The sequence below is a fragment of the Scatophagus argus genome, chromosome 1 (genome assembly GCF_020382885.2).
Source record: "Scatophagus argus isolate fScaArg1 chromosome 1, fScaArg1.pri, whole genome shotgun sequence".
Taxonomy (NCBI): Eukaryota; Metazoa; Chordata; class Actinopteri; family Scatophagidae; genus Scatophagus; species Scatophagus argus.
This window is the reverse complement of record NC_058493.1, coordinates 29,610,088-29,630,752: the sequence shown is the minus strand read 5'-3', so window position 1 is coordinate 29,630,752 and position 20,665 is coordinate 29,610,088. Positions and strand designations below refer to the sequence as shown.

The following is a 20,665-nucleotide window of genomic DNA, read 5'->3' as shown; positions in this document are numbered from 1 at the left end:
GGTGAGGCATGTTGTTTAAGTTTAGTATTTTAAATAATGGCTGCGTTCCTTCATGTATGTGTGTTGCCACAGAGCCCTGACTAACGCTGAGTTAACCTTTCTTTACCTCACAGATGCATTATAGAGTAAGAGACTAATTGATTTATTCATTGATTTAATCATTGCTGTTAGTTAGGCCAGGCATGGCAACATGACCATTTATGTTTGTATTTCTGTATATAGAAAAAAAGTATAGCCACAGGCTATACAGTTTTTACAACATGAATGTGTCTTTTCAGCTTGTAACTATTTCAAAATACATAAAAATATCAGCCTTAATATTAGCCTTTACATAAATAGGGACAGAGTTCAGGAAACTTTGATCATAACAAATTCTTAATTTGTCAGGCGTTCAAATCACTTAAATAAAAACCTTCAGCTGCTGTGCGCCGTGAAAACTCTGCAGTGTGCAGTCAAAGCTCCCCATCGCTCACACCTGACGAGTGGGGAGCTTCTCTGCACTTTAATGTGGACACGTGGGATTACTGAATTGTAAAAACACGCTAACACATCAACATGTTTGGGCACACGCTTGTTGACCTTGATGTTTTGCTGTTGTTAGATGACAAAGCGAAGTGATCCAAGAGGGTTACAGATCAAACAGTCCAGTGGGAACCAGTACAAGGCTGCTGGTGAACTGGGCGGCTGCCAGTCAGCGTGTGTGTGTGTGTGTGTGTGTGTGTGTCACATACTTCTCACAGCCAATCCTTTTTGATTGACGTTGTTATGATGTTGTCGTGGCTCGTTGCCGGGGCAACCCCTCCTCAAATCACAGAGGGATGATGACATGCAACACACACACACAGATGTTATCTGACCTGCTCCTGATAATAAATCTGATGAATTATTTTTAATACGTCTTCACATGTTGCAGCACAGCTCATCTCTGTGTGAGGAATCCATGTGGGCCAGCTGGTGAAGTCATCAGTGTTGATTCAGAGAAAAGATTTGTTGTAACTCTAATGAACTTGTTAACTCCACATGCTTTTAATTTAGCTGAAACACGGGACAGAATTAGAGCCATGAGAAAATATTAGTACACTTCAGTACTGCAATATTTTCTTTCTCCAAAACACTGTATGGATTTTGATGACAGTTTACGTGCAAGGATTCGTACTGCGGTTTGTGTCGTATTTGAACCCGACAGCTAGATGGCAGTGCTGTAATCTGTCTTGGGCCTTTTGACTCTTCTTCTCCAATGTAACATCAGCTGAGACAGGAAACAGTCAGCACACTAACATAGACCCAGGTCTGTAAACAGCCTTTCGCCCTGCAGACAGAACGGCTGCTGTTCAGCTCACCGTCTTTGTTCATTTGAAGCTTTGTTTTCAGGTCTTTCCACAGAACAGGGAATCAGCTCACCTGCTGATCCCCCTGACCTAAACCTGCCTCCATCTGATTTAATTCATGTAAATGTTCAGCTGGCTCAGACCTTCAAGCAGGTCTACTTGAAACTTTGTCAGGTGGGCAGTGGGAGGCGGAGCCACAACAGACCGTCAGGACTCAACACGTAAACTGTAATCAATATGTACTAATTGGATTTTCAGCGAGAGAACCCATCACACCAAAACCAGATCAGTGTGATGAATTTAACATCCAGCCAGCAGGAAGCTTCAGGACAAGGAGACAGTTATGAATTTTTGCCATTTATTGTTAAATCAGCTGATATGAAAGAATCTCAGAGTTCTCTGATGAAACATCCTGCAGGTAAAGCAGGTGAGAAGTGAAAAACTCAGTGAAATCCTCTTCTTCTCTTTCTTTCAGAGAGAAGCTCCAGCCAGCCAGGCTAACAAAGTCCTCCTGCACACATTACACCTTGTCTGATCATCTGACATGCTGAAGAACTTGCTAGTCAGGCGCTAGGCTGTTTCCCCGTGTTCTCAGTCTTTATGCTAAGCTAACAGGCTGCTGCTTCATGTTCAGTGTGGAGACTTGAGTGGAGTCAACCTGAACATATGACTCTCAGACAGAACAAACAACAGGTGGACACTTATGCTACTGGAAGCATCTGATTGGCTGAAAATGAGTAAAAATGTGATAAAAATGCTATGAAAAAGATTTCTGAAAAGAAGTTTTTAATGAAAATAAAATTTTTTTTAAAACAATAATGAAGTGAGTTTCCATGAGTGAAATTCCATTTTAGAGTCATGAGTTTTAATGTGTGCAGTGAATTTTAGTTCTTAACTTATTGGTTCATTATGTATTAAAGCTTTAATTACTCATGTGATTGTGTGTTTATTTATTTACTGTTGCTCTGTTTGGAGTTCCACAGATGTCAACCATTGTGACAGAACAGGGTCGGCATGCAGGCGTTAGCGTTAGCATGACTGTACTTTGGCTGCATAGTTACAACTGCAGCAGCACAGACATGTGGTGGTGCAACAGAGGCGAGACAGGAAGTGATGTCAGACCCTGGGTTACCTGGTTACCAGGGTGACCAGCAAGATGAAGCAGAAACAGTAAAACCAACTGGGAGTAACAGAATACCACGAGTTTGTGTCCACAGCGAACACACAAGCATCCACACCCACAGAACAGAGTAAATGTTTAAAGGTCCTGCAAGACCTGCACACACACCGGATCTCAGCCGAGAATCTCACCTTTGGCATTTTAAATAAACTGTCACACATACAAACCTTTGTTAAAAGAAAATAAAAACTGTTGTGCCGATGATTGTAGAAAGATCAAAGACATTGTTCCAGAACAGAGTCTGCTCAGATTACATCTCCATCCAGGAGGCTACATCTGAGCCCAGGGATGCCCGAGACGCTGGTCTGGAACTGGACCTGGAGCCAGACTGCCTCCTAACCAGATTGAGGTCTTCCTCCCAGGGATTAGGGGCCTCTCCGCTGGCCCGGCTGACAAACACCGTCGGGGGGTGGGTGGAGGCCATTTCAAACCTCAGCTCTGCATTGTTCTTGTTTGTGCGAATGGAGGAGGCCTTTGAGGGGGCCTTCCTCTTAGTCCTGGGCTCGGGGGACAGCAGGGGGAATGCTGAGATGACTCCTGCAGCGCCAGCAGAAGATGAAGAGCCCAGTTTGGCCAACACCACTGGGATCTCCTCCAGAGACTCTGCAGAGTCGGAGTGGTACTCAGCAGGAGGGGCAGCGGCCTGGACGGGGCCAGAGGCAGGGGCCAGGGGGGGCAGGGAGGCCCTCAGGGGGAATGCTGGGAAAGGAATTCGCTGACCCAGGGACACAGTGGGCACACTGCTGGGCTCTGCTGGAAGACAGCAAACTAACACAGAATCAGAAGAAATGTTCCTTTGGCTGAACAAAGTAGACCAAAGCAGACAGAAACCGGGTGAACCTCGTGAACACAGCACAGTACGAGTGACCAGTAACACCAGTGATGGATGACGGGGAGACCAGAAGAAGCACGGCATTAGTAGATCACAAACAGGACGGCCTGTTGTTGTTGCTGCAGCCTGCCTGCTTCCTCTGCAAACTGTTTTATAAGCGACTCCTTTTAATATCTTTTTAATATCACTGATGCCTGCTCTGTTCAGTACACAGCAGGTCTCAGAGCAGAGCCAGTTACTGCATGTAATAAAACTTTCACTGAAGTGGAAGCTAAAGTTTTAGTCTGAGCAAACAAACAATATGTCCGGTGTGTCTTGTCTTTATCTATTTGGTAGCTAAATTTTGATTTGATGTGAGGCGGGGCTTTAAACTTTATTTGTCAGTATATTTTTACATACACTGAAATTCTTCTCTGCATTTAACCCATCACTGACTGAACACACACATGCGTACCTGGAGGCGGGATTGCGCTGCCCAGGGGGCGCTGCTCTCTGGTCACCTCTGCTGGAACTTTACGGATCCTCCTCTTCTTCTTCTATGAAGACGCAAAACACCAAGCAGACAGAACTTTACATTCAAACGATCCCAAAGGTCCCCAACCAGATCCGGCCAATCATCAGGGAGCTTTCATGTCTGAGGTGTGTGAATAGGTGAGTGCGTGTGTGTTTACCTGTGTGCGTCGGTGTGTGTGTGCAGCCGTTTTCAGCTCTGTGGACATGGTGGGCTGAGTTTCTTCCTCCATGACAGGACTGGATGCAGGCCTCACTCTGCCGTTAGCCAGGGGCCTGACACACACACACACACACACACACACTGCGTCAGCCTCAGCAGACAAGCTTCAGGGCAAACAGTGAGTGAAGTTATTTGTGAAGTCCTTCTGTTGGACTAATACACACACACACACACACACAGCTCCCTACTCCCACAGCTCAAACACACACAGACACAATACACACTTTGTTTGCTTCCTGGAAGTCATGGCCAAAGAATTTCATTTGACATACTTTGTTTTCTGCAAAGAAAACAGTGACCATAGCAACCGCGGTCCAGCCTCTGTGCTGTGAAGTGACTGTTGCCGGCTGTTGAATGAGATGTGACGGGACCTGGACAGCCTCAGCCAATCACAGCAGGCTGTGGGCTGCACATGTCTGCAGGTTTAACGAGGAATGCGAACAGGATGAGACTTACTCTGCCTCCCCCCGCACAGCCACAGTGGTAGGTTCCTCCATGTCCAGCTGAGGGTTGGTGTAACCCTGAGTCCCTGAATAGTCCACATCCTGAGGGGGGACCACAAAACACAGACACAGCAAGAAATAAACCAGTTGCAATGATACATACACACTGCAATCAGAGCTCACTGTGATGGTTTTCATCAGCTCCTGGCTCAGACCGGCATGAGCAGGCTGACAGTCTGAATACTGAGGCTGCTGCCTGGTGCTCGGAAACCTACTGATGTGCTCAGATATTAATATGTTGTGTGTTTATGAGCAGAGGGTCCTGGGAAATCTGTGACAAGTGATATTCAACTTCCTGGTTAGTAACAGCCTCCACCTCCTCCTGCGGGTGGAGCATGTCAAAGCTACTGTTGTCAATGTGTTCCCCCACCCCCATCCCAACATCAGAGCCAACATGGATGCCAGCTGATCCTCAGTTACCTTGATGAGGTTGACTGTTGGAGCCATCGTCTCCTTCACTGATTCTGGTTTTCTGGAGTCTCTGCTGTCCTGACGGTGCCGCTGTCGCACGATGTACTCATATGTACTGAGTCTGTTCCACACTGTGGACACACACACACGCACACACACACACACACACTCTTTGAACCTGCAGTGCAGATCTTCAGTCTCCCCCTGGTGGCAGTGACAGTAATGACACGACATACTCAATGTTCTCATCACAGCCAATAAGACTCTGTTTTCACAGGAGAGAATCCATGTCCAACCTCCTCCCTCACCGTCAGACAGCTGACACAGAGACAGAGTGAGACAGGTGAGTCTGTCGTCTCTTACTCAGGTAGATGTGGAAGCAAAGCAGGTGACAGAGCAGCACTGACGACAGCAGACCCAAAGCGATGGTGACAGCAGCCAGACCAGGAATCACTGCTGCCGCTGACCTGACAGGAGCCACCGGCAGGAAGACGAACCACACGCCTGTCTCATTCCTCACTGCAGGACACACAGAGACATGAGGCACAGTCTGAACTAAAACCATGCAACAGTCTGCCTTCAGTGTCTCTACAGAATCTGAGACCTGACGTGTTTTCTTCTGAAGGATCTGTAGCTCACATGTGGCCGATGTGACTGAAGGTGTTCACAAACATTAGCCTGACTGTTAAGTGCTGGAGACCAGTTAGCCCTCAGAAAGAAACTAATTACACAAGACTGAAACCTTTAATGGTCGGTCGATCTGTGACTGTCCTTGGTGCAGTGTGTGATTTAGTCTGTCTCTGATTTGTGTTAAGTCACAGATGGCTTTTGGTCTGTCTTCACCACAGCACTGCAAAACTTCTGTTAACACAGAAAAACCTAAAGACCTTTGCTCTTCACTCTGAATGTAAGCAGAGCTGATGTCACAAAAACTCAGTAAAAGCCATGAACTCTCCTGCTACAACTCTTTGTTACTGTCACAGGTCACAGGTCAGATCTTACAAAGGAAGTGTTTGTCTGTGCGGAGTTTGGACGGGTCCAGAAAGAACTCAATGAAGACGTAGGAGGCGAAGACCAGAACCATACAGACACCCAGCAGAGCCGAGACCACACTGTGGAGGAACAATCTGCAGGACACACAGTAAACATAGTACTACTGAGTACACAAAGTACCACACAGTACCACATACTCAGTGATAGTCAGAAGTCTGTTTACAAGAATGAGACTAAAGTCTCTTCAACTAAAGTACTTCAGCAGGAAGACAATTCAGTTTGAACTTTAACCAGACAAACTTTGATTTGAATTAAAGTGTGCTTTCTTTATTTGAGCTCAGTTAGCATCTTAACTCTGTTCAGCTGAGTGCATGAAAGTCTTTTATTATGAAAATCTGACTGTTATATTGCACCGACAGACCACAGTGACGTGTCGACAAGCTGCATATTCTCAGCTAACGTCAAAATGATATCAACGCTGTCTTCATAAACCTGCTAATCCCTTCATGTACTGTCAGTAACTGTAATGACCCTTTGTGTTTGTGATACTTGTGATGATACGGAGCCTGGGAGGCGTCATGAAGACACATGCTGCTAACGGTTCATTTCTGTGTTTCAGCTTCACTTTCTGACTGCAGAAGGGCTGAGGTGTTGAGCCTCCTTCAGTTCCTGTCACAGCCAGCTCAGCTCACTTAGTCTACCCTGAGTCTCGTCTCTCAGGTTCCATATGGGCTGCCCTCTGCTCCAATGACAAAATATGTCACCTTCTTCTTCTTCTTTCTTTCTCTAGAGGCCTCGCTCAGACAGAATCAGACGTGGCGATTAGCGCAGGTTTGCGTGTACTGAGTGATAGAAGGTCACAGCAGGTTATAAGCAGCTTCAACAAAAACCTAACAGCCTACAGAAAACACTTGCTGACACTACACAGGGCGTTCAACCACACTGTCTACGTTTTAAAAAGTCATGAATCTACCTTGTCATTCACACGTAAGACTGTCTGACAATCAGGGAAAATCTCTGAAGGAAATGATGGTTAAAATGCACTGCAGTTTTCATGTATTATACAGGCGCTGCAATGCACAGTAGCCAACGTTATCCTCCTTTCAGCTGAAATTTAAGCTACGCTTAAGACACGACTGATGGCATGAAGCCTGTGTGCTCTGACAGAGCACATGGTGACGCCTCCCGGCCTCTGCAGGACGTCCAGAGAACAGCAGAAGAAGAAACAGCCTCACTTGTAATTTCTGCTGCCCACACAGTTGTTGAGCCAGCGACAGTGATGGTCAAAGTTGGCGACACACTTGTTACAGGCACTGCAGTGCTTTGACTTCGGACCCCTGAAACAAACAAACAGTAATGATGCGTGTATGAGAAGATTTCACTGCTGGGACAATGAGGGACATCAAAACTGACTATCAATTTATTGTTTGATTTCCTCCTTTTTTAATTATGTTCATCATGAAGAGCGAATCATTGGTAAGAGCACAGTGAAGTGATTAGGTGATTCATTTGCAGCTAATAATTAATAATGCTGTTAGTGGCATTAACACCATTAAAACGTTGAGGAAATAAATTACTGAATTTATTTTGCTCAACCCAAAGGAAAAGATTTCAAACCAGATGAAACACCGTCTGTAAACCGTAGAAAATCTTTTTTGTAGGCCTGATAGAAACCACAGCATGAGAAGACGCTCTGATGTGGTCAGCGCTCGGTGCAGTTTGGACTTCGCTGAGTCTGATTGGCTAAAAGGATTCTGTCAGCACGATTCGAGCCCTGCAGTTCACTGTGGTGTTTTAGCAGCCCACAGAGAAGCTGTCTCATCTGACTGGCTCTTCTGATCAGCTTTTATAGAAACCACCAATCAATTTATTCAAACTAAATGTCGTCTGATGACAATCAGTGGTCAATCAACTGGAACATTAAAGACAATAATGACAAACCAGAGTTTAATGGCATAATGCTACCTCCTCCTGTGATTCATCACTACTTTTAACACTGTGAAATCTTCACACAGTTTTTACATGTTTTGTGAGCCCTACAACAGCATGACGAGCTCTCCTGTCATGTTGGTGTGTACTGGCTCCTCTGACCCAGTTCTGCTGGGCCCCCTGGGAGAAACCAGCTCACTGACCTGATTCAGATCAGACCTGCTGCCTTCACTGAGCACGTTTATTATTTACAGCATGCTGACGAGCTGTGCTGCATCCAACATGTCGACTGCCGAGGAGCAGCTCTGAGTGTTCTGCCAGGAGATCCTTAAAGGGTCACTTCACACAAATTAGAAAACCTCATCCCTCCTCCTCTGTGCTGAAAGACAAGTTGTTGTGTTCCAGGTGCTGTTAGGCAGGCATGGGACCAAAGATGCTACTAAAGATGTTATTACATCCACAGGGATTGGCTGGAGGGGGGGTAGTCTGTGTGTGTGTGTGTGTGTGTCCTCTAGTGAGTGCAGAGTCACACTCTGGAGAAAACAGTCACCTGCTCAGGTAGAACAACACACCTGCATGTTCACTGTTCAACACGTGACCCTGACATGAAGCAACACTTTGGTATCTCTGGTTCCCCTCAGGATGTTTAGATGCTAACATGCTACAGGCAAAATTTATACAAGCACCAACTGAACTTTATACAAGCAGGAAGAAAAATAATTTGTGTTGAATTTTAGTGTGAGTCAAACTGTGTGATCACCACAGTTTATCTGTTAGATGTTCTTCACTGATGTCAGCAGTTAAAGCTCAGTCGTGGTTTCCTCACAGCCACAACATGCAATGACTTGAGCTCAACTTTCTCAACAAGCATGTAAATATGTCTCTCTCCAACACACACACACAGTGAGGGATTTTAGGCACTTGGGACAAAACCAGGATTAAAGATTTCTGAAGATCCTAAATTTGTCCGAGTGGACTTTGAGAAGACACGCGACGTGATGGAGCTGATCTTTGTCTATGTGTAACAGCCGTGTGAGTGCAGTGTAGAAGCATGTGTTACTCACACATCGACCTGGCAGAGGTAGCAGTGGCAGTTCTCGATGACGTGAGCATGTTTGGAGCGGTCGAACACGGGAACGGGACCTTTGTCGCTCTTAGTCCTGACGTTGTAGTCGGCCGGGTCGATGGACACGGCCATCATGTGGACACACAGGTGACAGATGAACATGACACCCGTACACTGATCAAAGATCAGGACTCACACACAAATACTGACGGACTGTTGGACTACACACAGCCTTTTCAATCAGTTCTATTTAAGGGCTCCTATGAAAACACATGAATTTATCTGTTTGTGCTAGAAACCTCCTATCAGCCACCACATTATGGTCACATGTTTTAAACTGGAACATCAGCAACATATACTGTGTTCACTTTCACATCAGCTGTCCGCTGGGAGGCTGAGCTGATGCTAGATGCTAACAAAAATCTTTCAAAGACTTGGCACTCTTAACGATTCAATAAAAAAATCAATAAATAGCTCATCTGTGATGATATCAGCTCCCCGTGGAGTTTCTGTTCACATTCAGCTAAACACTCACTGAGCTCACACGCTGAGCTTATTCCTTCCTCAGAAAACATTCGTAAAGCTGATTTGGAAAGACTTCAAATCGAGATGATAGCCTTCTTCTTCTCTCTTTGTTGATATCTATCTGTCAGTAGAATAATGTGAGCCAGCTCCACAGAGCCACTGGAAGAGAAGCTTTATGTTGGAACATTTAGAGAGTAAAAGTGGAAATGAATGCAGCTTGATTTGAGAGAAGCTCAGATTAGGTTGATTTTATTACATGTTTTATCTTGGTGTCAGTCCACATGGGTGAAACGCCTAATTTCAGATCATCAACATCACACACCGAGCAGAGTATTAATATCTTGTGATCTTTTGACTCGTTCTCAGTTAGCTGCTGTCCTGACGCTGGCCCTGATGTACACCAAGTCTAAGGATACGATGTAGCCTGCAGGGATCCAGTGAGCGGGCAGCAGAGGGACGAACACGCCGAAGCCGGTGACAGCAAAATAGACGTAGAGCAGCCAGGCCAGCAGCTGGAAGGGGTGTGGCGGCCAGCTCCAGCCGTTGGTCCGGGAGCAGAGCGGCACGTCAGCTCGAGGTGGGCTGTCCTCACTGACCGGCGCCGTGCGGTTTGGGTTCCTGCTGCACACATCCATCCTACACACATATTCAACATCAAACACTTGGGTCTTCATCACATGACCAGCAGAGCAGCTGCTGGGCGAAGCCGCATGGAGGGCTACTTTACAGTCTTTAAACCACCAGTGGACGCGCTGCAGAGAACAACAGTTTCCATCACGACACAAACATAATGTTCAACAGCAAAGCATCGGGTTTTCACCACAACACATCACACACACATGAACCAGTGAGTCTGTCAGCAGGAAAATGATCTCAAATTAGCCATCTAGAATTATGACCTTATGAGAAATGCCCATCAGAGTCTCTCAGACACAGTGTTGTCTTCAGATGTCTTTTCAGTCCAAACCAGTTCACTGTAAAACCACACTAACAGGATGTCCCTAGAAATTGACTTCAGCAACTATTAAAACGTTTTATCACTAATCACTGCAGTTTTTCTGTGATTTCAGGTTGCTCACACCTGAGACAACAGCTGTGAGAGGCAGCTCACCTGTTTAGCACGGGGTAACGGGACTCGGGATGTGGGTCGGCCTTTCGATCCGCTGCGTCTCATCTCATCTCCAAGTCCGTGCCTGACCGGCGGCGTCAGTTCTGCCGTCGCCAGGCCAGGGAGAACAGGGCTGCCGCACTCGGCTCGACTCGGCACGCAGAGTCCGTCCACAGAACCACAGACAGTCAGACCGCCCCAGTCCAACTGTTAACTCACATCGATCTTGTTCCTCACTTCCAAAAACATGGCTGAAGACACGATTCGTGTAAAACTCGGCTAGCTTTCTAAGTATGACCTGGATAATATTTAGATTAACACGTCAGTTTCGGTAACGGGTTAGCATGCTAAGCTATCTACCGACAGCTAGGGCTAGCCTCGTTAGCCGCAGCCGCAATGCTAGCTATCTCACGCAGACAGTCAATAAAGCGGTGACCGCGAGGGGCGAATCAGACGCCGGACTTCGACTTCGAATTGTGAACGTGGAAGATATTTAAAAACGATCGCTGGTAATGCAACAATCAGCTAACTAGCTGCTGCTGCCTCGCACTGTCTTCTAGCCTTGTACGCCGTTTCCTTGGTAACGCTCCAGATCTGCCATTATTGGTGACTGGGGCTGATCCCGCCCACTTTAAACCTATCAGAGAACAGCTTGTAGGGCTCCGTCCGCTGTATGAACGTGTTCTGTCCAGAAGGGGGCGGCAGATATGTGAACATTTTCACCGTTAAACAACCACAGCTCCAGATTACAGCTGAATGTTCGACACAGACGAGCAGTAGAGGCACAAAGTTAGACCTTTATAGTTGCTAGTCAACTTCAGATCAATTTAAAATATTTTAATGATCCCTGACGAGCTGTGTGGGTGTACAAGGTGTCTCCCACTGCTGTGTGTGTGTGTGTGTGTGTGTGTGTGTGTGTGTTGGGGAGCTGCTGTATCAATGATGATACACGAACCAAGCGTCCAACAGTCCTGTAGAAAATCCTCCTTAATGAAGGTTATAATGTTCACTTTGTACAACCTGTAGGATCGTGGCGTGCCTTCCGTCGTGTTCGCGTATATCAGTGAGAGCGTGTTAAATAACTGAGATCATGTGTCATCATGTGTGAAGAAAGGGTTCAGCCCTGTAGTAAACTGTGGGTGTCCCTATGCTCTGGACGCATCAGATTCACATGTCACACTGTTCTGCCCCTATTGGCATCAACCGTCTCACTGCAGCTGTCCTTGGCTTCTCTCAGTTTCCTCTTTAACTCTTTTTGGACAGGCCAGAGTTCCTTACTATCCTCTGGCTTCAAGGCACTCGTTTCCCTGGTCCTGATGTACACTTTTATAGTCCTTTTTAATCCAGGAAGCAGCTGATGTTTTTGGTTGTGCCCTCAGAAATCGAGGTAAACACAGATAAATCACAGGTACATCACAGGTATACACTTTAACTTTTAAAACTGACTGTGGCTCTGTGGCTTTGCTGTTATTTTCATGCTCATAATGCTCTCCATCTCCTCTGGTGTGTGTCATTGTCATCATCGAAGTGAGGTTTATTAACAGATGATGTGTTTTGTGAAACTTAATGACTCCAGGGATGGAATGGCTCCCACACTGAGCTCTGAGGAACATGCAGGAATCCACAGTTTGTTCTGCTTTAAACGACTGGCTGTAAAAGAGCCTGAGTCAGCTGACAGATGTGGGTCCTACAGGGGCCTCCAGCAGGGCCAGACCACAAACACTGATCCAGAGCAGGAAGATGGTTCTGTATACAGGTTACATAACAGAGTCAGAGTCACACACACACACAAAGTGACAACAAAATACTGACAAAACTTAAGTGATTAAACTTAATTAAAATTAAAAATAGCTAAACTAAATGAATAAACTTTTAGGCATGATTTTCTTCTCAAGAGTGGAAAGTACTAAGTAGAAATCCTCAGTCTGCCGGCTTCAATTTGTGTCTAGATGTGTTGATGCTGAATGTCAGAATCAGAATCAGAATCAGAATCAGATTCTGACATATTTATTTATATATATATATATATATATCATATAGTATTTTGTTGTCACTTTGTGTGTGTGTGTGTGAATGTCTTTGATAAACTGAAGGATGATGATGAAAATCCTCCTCCTCCTTCAGCTGAATCGACTCTTTAAAAAGCCTCAAGGATGACCTGAACACAGGCTGTTTGTGTGCAGCTCAGGAACCTGTTTGGAGATCCTGGTTCTCCCAGGACAGCCAGGCTCCAAACACAACACTTACTTACATTTTGATTACAATATTTTTACTTTACTTTTTACTTTATTGCAGGAAGTTCCACAGTGTTGTATTTGTAATTTTACTGAGCTAAAGGATGTGAACACTTCCATTTGTAGTGCACAATGCCCATGTTGCTAAGATTGCACTGAGGGGAGTAAATAATCATGTTCTGTACAGTTGTGTTCAGTTCTTGCAGTATCTGTCTGTTCTGGGCTACTGTAGGAACATGATGGACTTTGTGTAGATAAAAGGTTAATTCTAAGGTAACTAACCTAGGTAACTAACTAACTCAAATTTCTCGCGAGTTCTTCAAAACAGACTTAATGTTTTTAACAGAGTTTTTTTTTTTTTTTTTAATCAAAGTCTGATATCCCACCATGCCCTGCCTGACCTCAGACACCTCCAGATAGCTTGGAGGAAGGAAAAGGTAAAGCTGAGGCAGTTGAAAAAACAATGATCAGACTTCACTGTTTCCACAGGAAGGAGCTCTACTCTGATAAGCTCTGCTCTGGTTGATCCCGGAGGCCCGATCCTCAAACTGTTGCTGGTCAAATGATACAGACATCTGGAGTCTTTGTGAACTTTATGGGACATTTACCCCCTCTGATGTCTATAATGGAGGCACGCAGGTTTTTAACTGTGCAGGTGTCTCCAGTGGATGCAGCTGGCTGGCTGAAGATAAATACTGATAAGAGGTTTTGGAATCCACTTTGCAAAAATTCTCTTTCTTTCTTTCTCTTTTTATGCATGTGTGAGCACTGTGTTTGTGTCTCTGTGTGAATGGTGTCTTTGTGTCTCCGTGTAAATGTTGTCTTTGTGTCTCTGTCACTGTATGAATGCTGTCTGTGTCTTTGTCTCTATGCAAATATTGTCTTCGCATATCTCAGTGTGAATGTTGTCTTTATGTCTCTGCCTTTGAAAGAAAAGTGACATATTTTGTCATTGGAGGGAACTCACTCCAACGAAATTCGTGCTCTGCATTTAACCCACCCAAGTGACGTGCACACACACACAGCAAACCCAGGGCAGTGGGCGACCGCGTGCAGCGCCCGGGGAGCAGTGGGGGTTAGGTACCTTGCTCAAGGGTACCTCAGCCATGGACACCGGTATGGGGAATCGAACCAGCGATTGTTTATCCTATTTATATACTCTGCACTTTTCTCCTTTCTTGGTCGGGAATTACTGCATGTGCAATTGTCTGTAGAAACAAGAATTTCCCTCCAGGGATTAATAAAGGAATTCTGATTCTGATTCTGATTCTGATCCACCGGTTACGGGTCCGACACCCTAACCGCTGATCCACGACTGCCCTTGTGTCTCTGTCTCTGTGTGAATGGTGTCTTTTTGTCCATGGATCGATGGGGGCATGGTACCTCTCTGTGTGACTGTATTGACTTTATGTCTGTCTCTCTATCTCTCTCTCTAATTCTCTTAATGCTGTCTTTGTGTCCTTTTTGTCTCTGTGTGAACATTGGTGTCTCTTTCTCGATGTGAATGTTGTTGGGTCTGTCTGCCTGTGTGTGAATGGTGTCTTTGTGTCTCTCTGTTTTTGTGTCTCTCTGTGTGAATAGTGTCTGTCTCTCGACATGAATGGTGTCCATGTTACATTATATTCATCATGTATGTTTACAATCTATAATTTCATCATCCTGATGATTCCAACCTTTATTTTGCTATACCGACCTTTTCTGGTCACACAGCATCTACTTCCTGGATTACCAACGACATTAAGGACATCCTCAATAGGAAAAAGAGGGCGTTCAAGGGGCCTGAAGGAGGCCAAGGAGTACAGTAGGAAGATGGAACAGAAACTGCAACAAAACAACATGAGGGAGGTCTGGGAGGGGATGAAGACGATCACAGACTGCAAAAAGACCCACAGTGCAGATGGGGACACAGGGAGAGCGAACCAGTTCTTCAACAGGTTTGACTCTCCTGCTAAAGTATCCATTCCCTCTTCTACGCCCTCAACACACTCAACACCCATCTACATCCATCCCCATGCAAATAGGTCTGCTTCCCCCTTCATCCTTCATCCTTGTCACCAGGTCAGCAGGGAGATGAAGAAACTTTGCTCCAGCAAGGCAGCCAGCCCGGACAAGGTGTGCCCGAGAATGCTTAAGGCCTGTGCTATGGGGCTGGGGAATCCCTTCCAGCAGATCTTCAACATGAACATTCACCAGGGGAAGGTTCCAACCCTGTGGAAGACATCTTGTGTTGTCCCAGTCCCCAAGAGGCCTCACCCACAGCCTGACGACTTCAGACCGATGGCCCTAACGTTACACGTGATGAAGACACTGGGATGGCTGATGCTCCACCATCTCAGACCTCAAGACTACCACGCCCAGGACCCCCCGCAGCTTGCCTATCAGGCAAAGGTAGGGGTGGACGATGCCATCCTGTACCTGCTGCACAAGGTTCATTCTCACTTCGATAGTGGAAGAAGTGCTGTGAGGATCATGTTCTTTGACTTCTCCAGCGCTTTCAACACCATCCAGCCCGTCCTCAGGGCTAACAAGCTGCAACTCAACACATCCAAAACCAAGGAGTTGGTAGTTGACTTCATGCGAAACAGAACCCATCCCACACCGGTCTCCATTGAAGGCACAGAGGTGGAGGTGGTCAGGACATATACCATCCACAGGAAAATTCGTGAATATTTCCTGAGGAGGCTGGGGTCCTTTAACATCTGCAAAAAACTGCTGCTGATGTTCTACCAGACTGTGGTGGCCAGTGTCCTCTTCTATGCTGTGATGTGCTGGGGAGGCAGCATCAAGAAGAGGGACGCAACACAGCTGGACAGACTGGTGTGGAGGGCAGGACCTGTGGTGGGCACAAAGCTGGACTCTGTAGTGTCAGTAGCAGAAAAAAAGGACCCTGGATAAGATCCTGTCCATCCTGGACCACGCCTCCCACCCTCTGCACAGGACTCTGATCACTCAGGGGATTGTGTTCAGCACCAGGCTGCTGTCTCTTACCTGCTCCACAAACAGACTCAGGAACTCGTTTGTTCCCTTGGTGATTAATCTCAATTTCAATTTCAGTTTATTTATATAGCACCTTATACAATCAAAATTGTCTCTAAGTGCTTTATAGAAACCCAGAGCTGAACCCCCGAGCAAGCAGACAGCAAGGAAAAACTCCCTTTTAACAGGAGGAAACCCGACTCACAAGGGAGAACCATCCTGCTAATAGTCAGCTGGGTGAAGGAGGAGAAGAAGAGGTAGACAGGACAGAGAGGATGAAAGAGAGAGAGAGAGAGAGAGAGAGAGAGAAACATACATGCAGTAGACATCATACATTACAAAGGACAAACATGACTGGTTGTTATAATTGGAATTCTGAAGACTATGTATTGTATGTATTCTCATCTTATCTTATCTTATTTGTTTTTTAGCTGATATGTTGTTTAAGTTAGTCAAAGTCAAAGTCAAAGTGTACTTTATTGTCAAAGATCTATGTAACAGGGGTTAGCACAGAAAATTGAAATTTCGTTTGACCAGTCTCCAATGTGCAGTAAAAACTAAAAACTAAAACTAAAACTAAACATGTAGGTAAGACAGTGACAATAATTTCACACACACACACCCACACACACACGCACACACACCCATACACATACACCCACAACAGGCACACACAGTGTGCAGTAAAAGGACAGCATCCTGATAAAACTATGTACAATAAAAATACACACACACACGCACACACACAGTCATAGCAGCAGAAGTACAGTCAATGGACATACCGGTATGTGCAGTAGGATGCAGTATGTAAGGTGCAAAGAGTAAAGTGCAAGTGACATGTCGTGAAATGTTCATGGAGTGTTCATCAGTGTGTTGATGAGTCTGATGGCTTGTGGAAAGAAGCTGTTTCTCAGTCTGCTTGTGCGCCTCCCTGATGGTAGTAGGGAGAACAGTTTATGTGCTGGGTGAGTGGGGTCTTTGATGATGGTTATTGCTCTTCTGGAACAGTGTGAGGTGTAGAGGTCCTGAATGGCTGGTAGTGGTGATCTGAGTTCTAATATCACTACACAGAAGAACAACAGGCAGATGTTGACAGTAGACATTGGGTTTGTCACTGGGTTTGTCAGAGGATGCAGTTCAACATGTAGATCTGGATGGAGAGAAACCTGCAGAAAGATACAGAGAGAGAAAGAAAGGGAGGGAGAGACACAAAACTACGAGGACAACTGGACACACAGTTAGTGACAGAAAATAATGAATTATATGGTGATCTGATGAGGGGAGAGGAAGAAGAGGAGAGGAGGTGGGGAGTAGAGATGGTGGTGGTGTTGAGGAGGTGGGGGAACTGCTCAGTGGATCATGTTTGTGTCCCCCAGCAGCATAGGCCTATAGCAGCGTAGCTATGATAGAGATTAAAGATTAACAGTTAGTCAGACCTATTCTACCTGTGGCTGTCTTTTAAATTAAAATCCTTTTATTCAGTGTTTTATTCTTTGATGTTGAACTTGGTGCTCCTTGTGATCCTATTCAGTTGTTCTGTGGGGGGGGGGGTTATACACACAAAGTTAATGTCACAAATATGTGGAGGAAGAGAAAGAGGGACAGTGATCTCAGTGGGAGTTACAGACTATAAGAACACGTAGAGCAGAAGGTCACTTGAAACAAACCTTCATGGAGCGATGTGGACGTTCTCCACCTGCTTCCTGCTGCTCTCTGTTTCCTCTCTGATGGACATGGACAGTCTGAAACTCCTGCTGTGTGAAAGCCAGTGCCATAACAATGGGGGCGCTCAGGGGGACGAGTGGGCTTGGCTTTCCCAAAACTCCCAGAGACAAAACCTGCGGGGGCGTCACAGTGTGTTCCTCTATCCACACAAACATCACTGCTTCTTCTACTCCTGTGTTGGTAACCTCCACCACCACAACACACAAACTGAAGCACGCACAGTTAACATTGCAAGTGAACAACAGAAAAGAAAAAAACCTTGATTGGGGTGTGGAGTGGTTCAACATACAGGATTTAAAAGTGCTTTACTTCTACATTTAAAGAACCATATTGGAGCTACACTATATAGACAAAAGAATTGGGACTGGGACATCAATACCAATAAAAAGGTGTGTTCCAATAATTTTGTCTATATAGTGTATTTTACCTTAAAACTTCAGCATCATTTTGATGGTATGCTGACTTGTAACAGGGTGAATACTGCCTGCCTCAGCCCCCATATCACATGTTGCTGCACTGCAGTGCATCCAGTGACGCACAAAAAGAAATGGCACAAAATTTTGCACAAACAGCCATGTTCCACCCCGATCACTCAGTTTAGTTGGGCAGCCAGCTCTAGGAAGAGTCCTAGTGGTTCCAAACTTCTTCCACTTATGGATTATGGAGACCACTGTGCTTTTTGGGATCTTTAATGCAGCAGAATTCTTTCTATACCCTTCCCCAGATCTGTGCAGCACAATCCTGTCTCGTTGGTCTACAGAAAATTAATTTGACTTTATGACTGTGAGGGCTTATATAGACAGTTGTGTGCCTTTCCGAATCATGCCCAATTGTCACGCCCTGGGGTTCTGTTGCTTGGTTTTTGAGTCTATGTGTCATGTTTCATGTGTGTCTTGTGTTTCCATGTGTTATGTTCAAGGTTTTTGTCATGTCCTGTTTTATTTTGAAAGCGTCACTTCCCCTGTGTGTCTCTGTCTCATGTAGCTTTGCTTTTTGTTCAGCCTGATTGCATTCTCCTCACTTGATGTGTTTCACCTGTGTCTCGTTGTCTTGTCTATTTAGTCCTTGTCTTCCCAGTCACCTGTGTCATAGTGTTACATTGTCTTCTGTGTTCATGCCAGGATCTTTTGTTCTTTCTTGCCTAGCCATGCCACAGTTTTTTTCTTTGTACCACAGTAAGCGTGTGCTTTTTGAGTTTTGCTTTATTTAATGAAGATTATTGCCTTGCATCCCTGTTTTGACTCTGCGTTGGGGTTCAGCTTTCCCTGCGTCAGCGACGGCGCCTCTTTGTGACAACAGTCAGCTGAATTTACCACAGGTAGAATCAACTCAAGTTGTAGAAACCTTGGAAGGATGATCCATGGAAACAGGATGCACCTGAGCTCAATTTTGAGTATCATGACAAATGATGTGAATACATATGTACATGTCACATTTTTTGTTTTTCATGTTTAACAAATTTGCATAAAATTCAAGCAAACTAGTTTCATTTTGTTATTATGAGGTATTTTGTGTCGAATTTTGGAATGAGTCTGTAACATGAAATGTGGAAAAAGTGAAGCGGTGTGAATACTTTCCAGATGCACTGTATGTATGATCACAGTGTAAAATGCTTCACACACACCAAACATCACTGATTTCGGTGAAACTGGTAAATATTTTGTTGTATTGTTGTTTATTTTATTGTTTTGTTGTTTTCCCTCTAACATTCTCTAGCTGCTCTGCTTCATCTCTGTGATTTAGAGTGTCCTGACAACAACTGTACAACTGTCACTTTAACATCCATACCTTCACTTTATTACCCACACTGTCACTTTAATAAGATAAGATAAGAACTTTATTGATCCCGCAAGAAATTGTTGTGCCAGGGTTGCAATACAAAGAAGCATAAAAAGGTAGAAAGTAATTTTCCCACACAGTATAATAATATATATAGTATGTAGTATATACATGAGAAATAGATAGTGGCAGATAAGATGCAGAATGGCGATGGAAAAGGTCCAACCTTAAAGTGTTCACTGTAGTGCAGGATAAATTTTTTTTGTCCTGTGTGGAGAAAGGGGATGAGTTGAAGAGTTTGATAGCCACAGGGAGGAAGGACTTCCTGTGGCGTTCTGTGGAGCACCTCGGTGGTCTCAGTCTGCGACTGAAGGTGCTGCGGTAGGATTCCAGTGTGGCCTGCAGGGGGTGGGACTTGTTGTTGAGGATGTTGAGCAGTTTCCTTAGCATCCTCTGCTCAGACACCTCTGCCAGAGACTGCAGTTCCACTCCCAGGACAGAGCCAGATCTCCTGATGAGCTTCAAGAGTCAAGATTCAAGAGTCTTTATTGTCATTATGCAAGCATAACGAAATTTTGTGCAGATTCTCAGCTTAAAAACACACTTATAAATAGGAGAAAATTAAAATTGCACACTTAAGAAAAAATATAAAAATATAGAATATAAAATACAAAATACAAAATGAGGTAGACAAAAACAAAGTGCACTTAGTGCCAGACTATGTGTATGCTGTGTGTGTGTATGCAGATAGACGGGGGAGGGTATGTGTGAAGTCCTGCATGGGGGTGGGATGTGAGGGTTTCACTGTAGGGGGGTTATTGCTTTAACAGCTCTGGGGAAGAAGCTGTCCCTGAGTCTGTTGGTGCTGGTTTTAATGTTCCTGTACCGCCTTCCTGATGGAAGCGGTACAAACAGTTCGTTGCCCGGGTGGGTGGGGTCTGTGGCAATGAGTCTGGTCTTCTTCTGGACTCGGGCAGTGTAAACTGAGTCCAGATCTGGCAGACTACAGCCCACAATCCCCTGTGCTGTCCTCACCACCCGGGCTAAGTCCTTCCTGTCCTGTGCTGTGCAACTGCCATACCACACAGTCACACTGAGACACAGGATGCTTTCGATCGTGGCTCTGTAAAAGTTCATGAGCAGCTGAGTAGACAGTCCAGTCCGTTTCAACTTCCTGAGAAAGAAAAGCCGTTGTTGGGCCTTTTTCACCAGGTGTGAGGTGTTCACTGACCAGGAGAGGTCAGAGGAGATGTGGATGCCCAGGAACTTAATGCTGTCCACCTGCTCAACCGCCTCCCCAAGTATACAGACGGGAGCGTGATCGGTCTTCCTGGACCTCCTGT

The 20,665-nt window shown here is 45.3% G+C and overlaps 1 protein-coding gene across 3 annotated transcripts; it reads right to left on the bottom strand.

Moving 5' to 3' along the window:
* Positions 1 to 1,995: 1,995 nt before the first annotated feature.
* On the bottom strand, positions 1,996 to 11,245 carry zdhhc1 (zinc finger DHHC-type containing 1). Of its 3 annotated transcripts, none has more exons than XM_046398570.1 (11): positions 10,612 to 11,245; positions 9,917 to 10,136; positions 8,974 to 9,149; positions 7,216 to 7,317; positions 5,990 to 6,114; positions 5,351 to 5,506; positions 4,997 to 5,118; positions 4,530 to 4,618; positions 4,012 to 4,126; positions 3,795 to 3,876; positions 1,996 to 3,276 (listed from the first exon to the last, which is right to left on the bottom strand). In XM_046398570.1, exons 2-11 carry the CDS (start codon positions 10,133 to 10,135, stop codon positions 2,759 to 2,761), a joined length of 1,704 nt encoding a protein of 567 aa, XP_046254526.1. In that variant the 5' UTR covers position 10,136; positions 10,612 to 11,245; the 3' UTR covers positions 1,996 to 2,758. The 3 variants fall into 3 exon arrangements, with proteins under 3 accessions (XP_046254526.1, XP_046254535.1, XP_046254543.1); XM_046398579.1 differs by having other exon boundaries at positions 1,996 to 3,261; positions 10,612 to 11,244; XM_046398587.1 differs by having other exon boundaries at positions 1,996 to 3,258; positions 10,612 to 11,243.
* Positions 11,246 to 20,665: the final 9,420 nt, after the last annotated feature.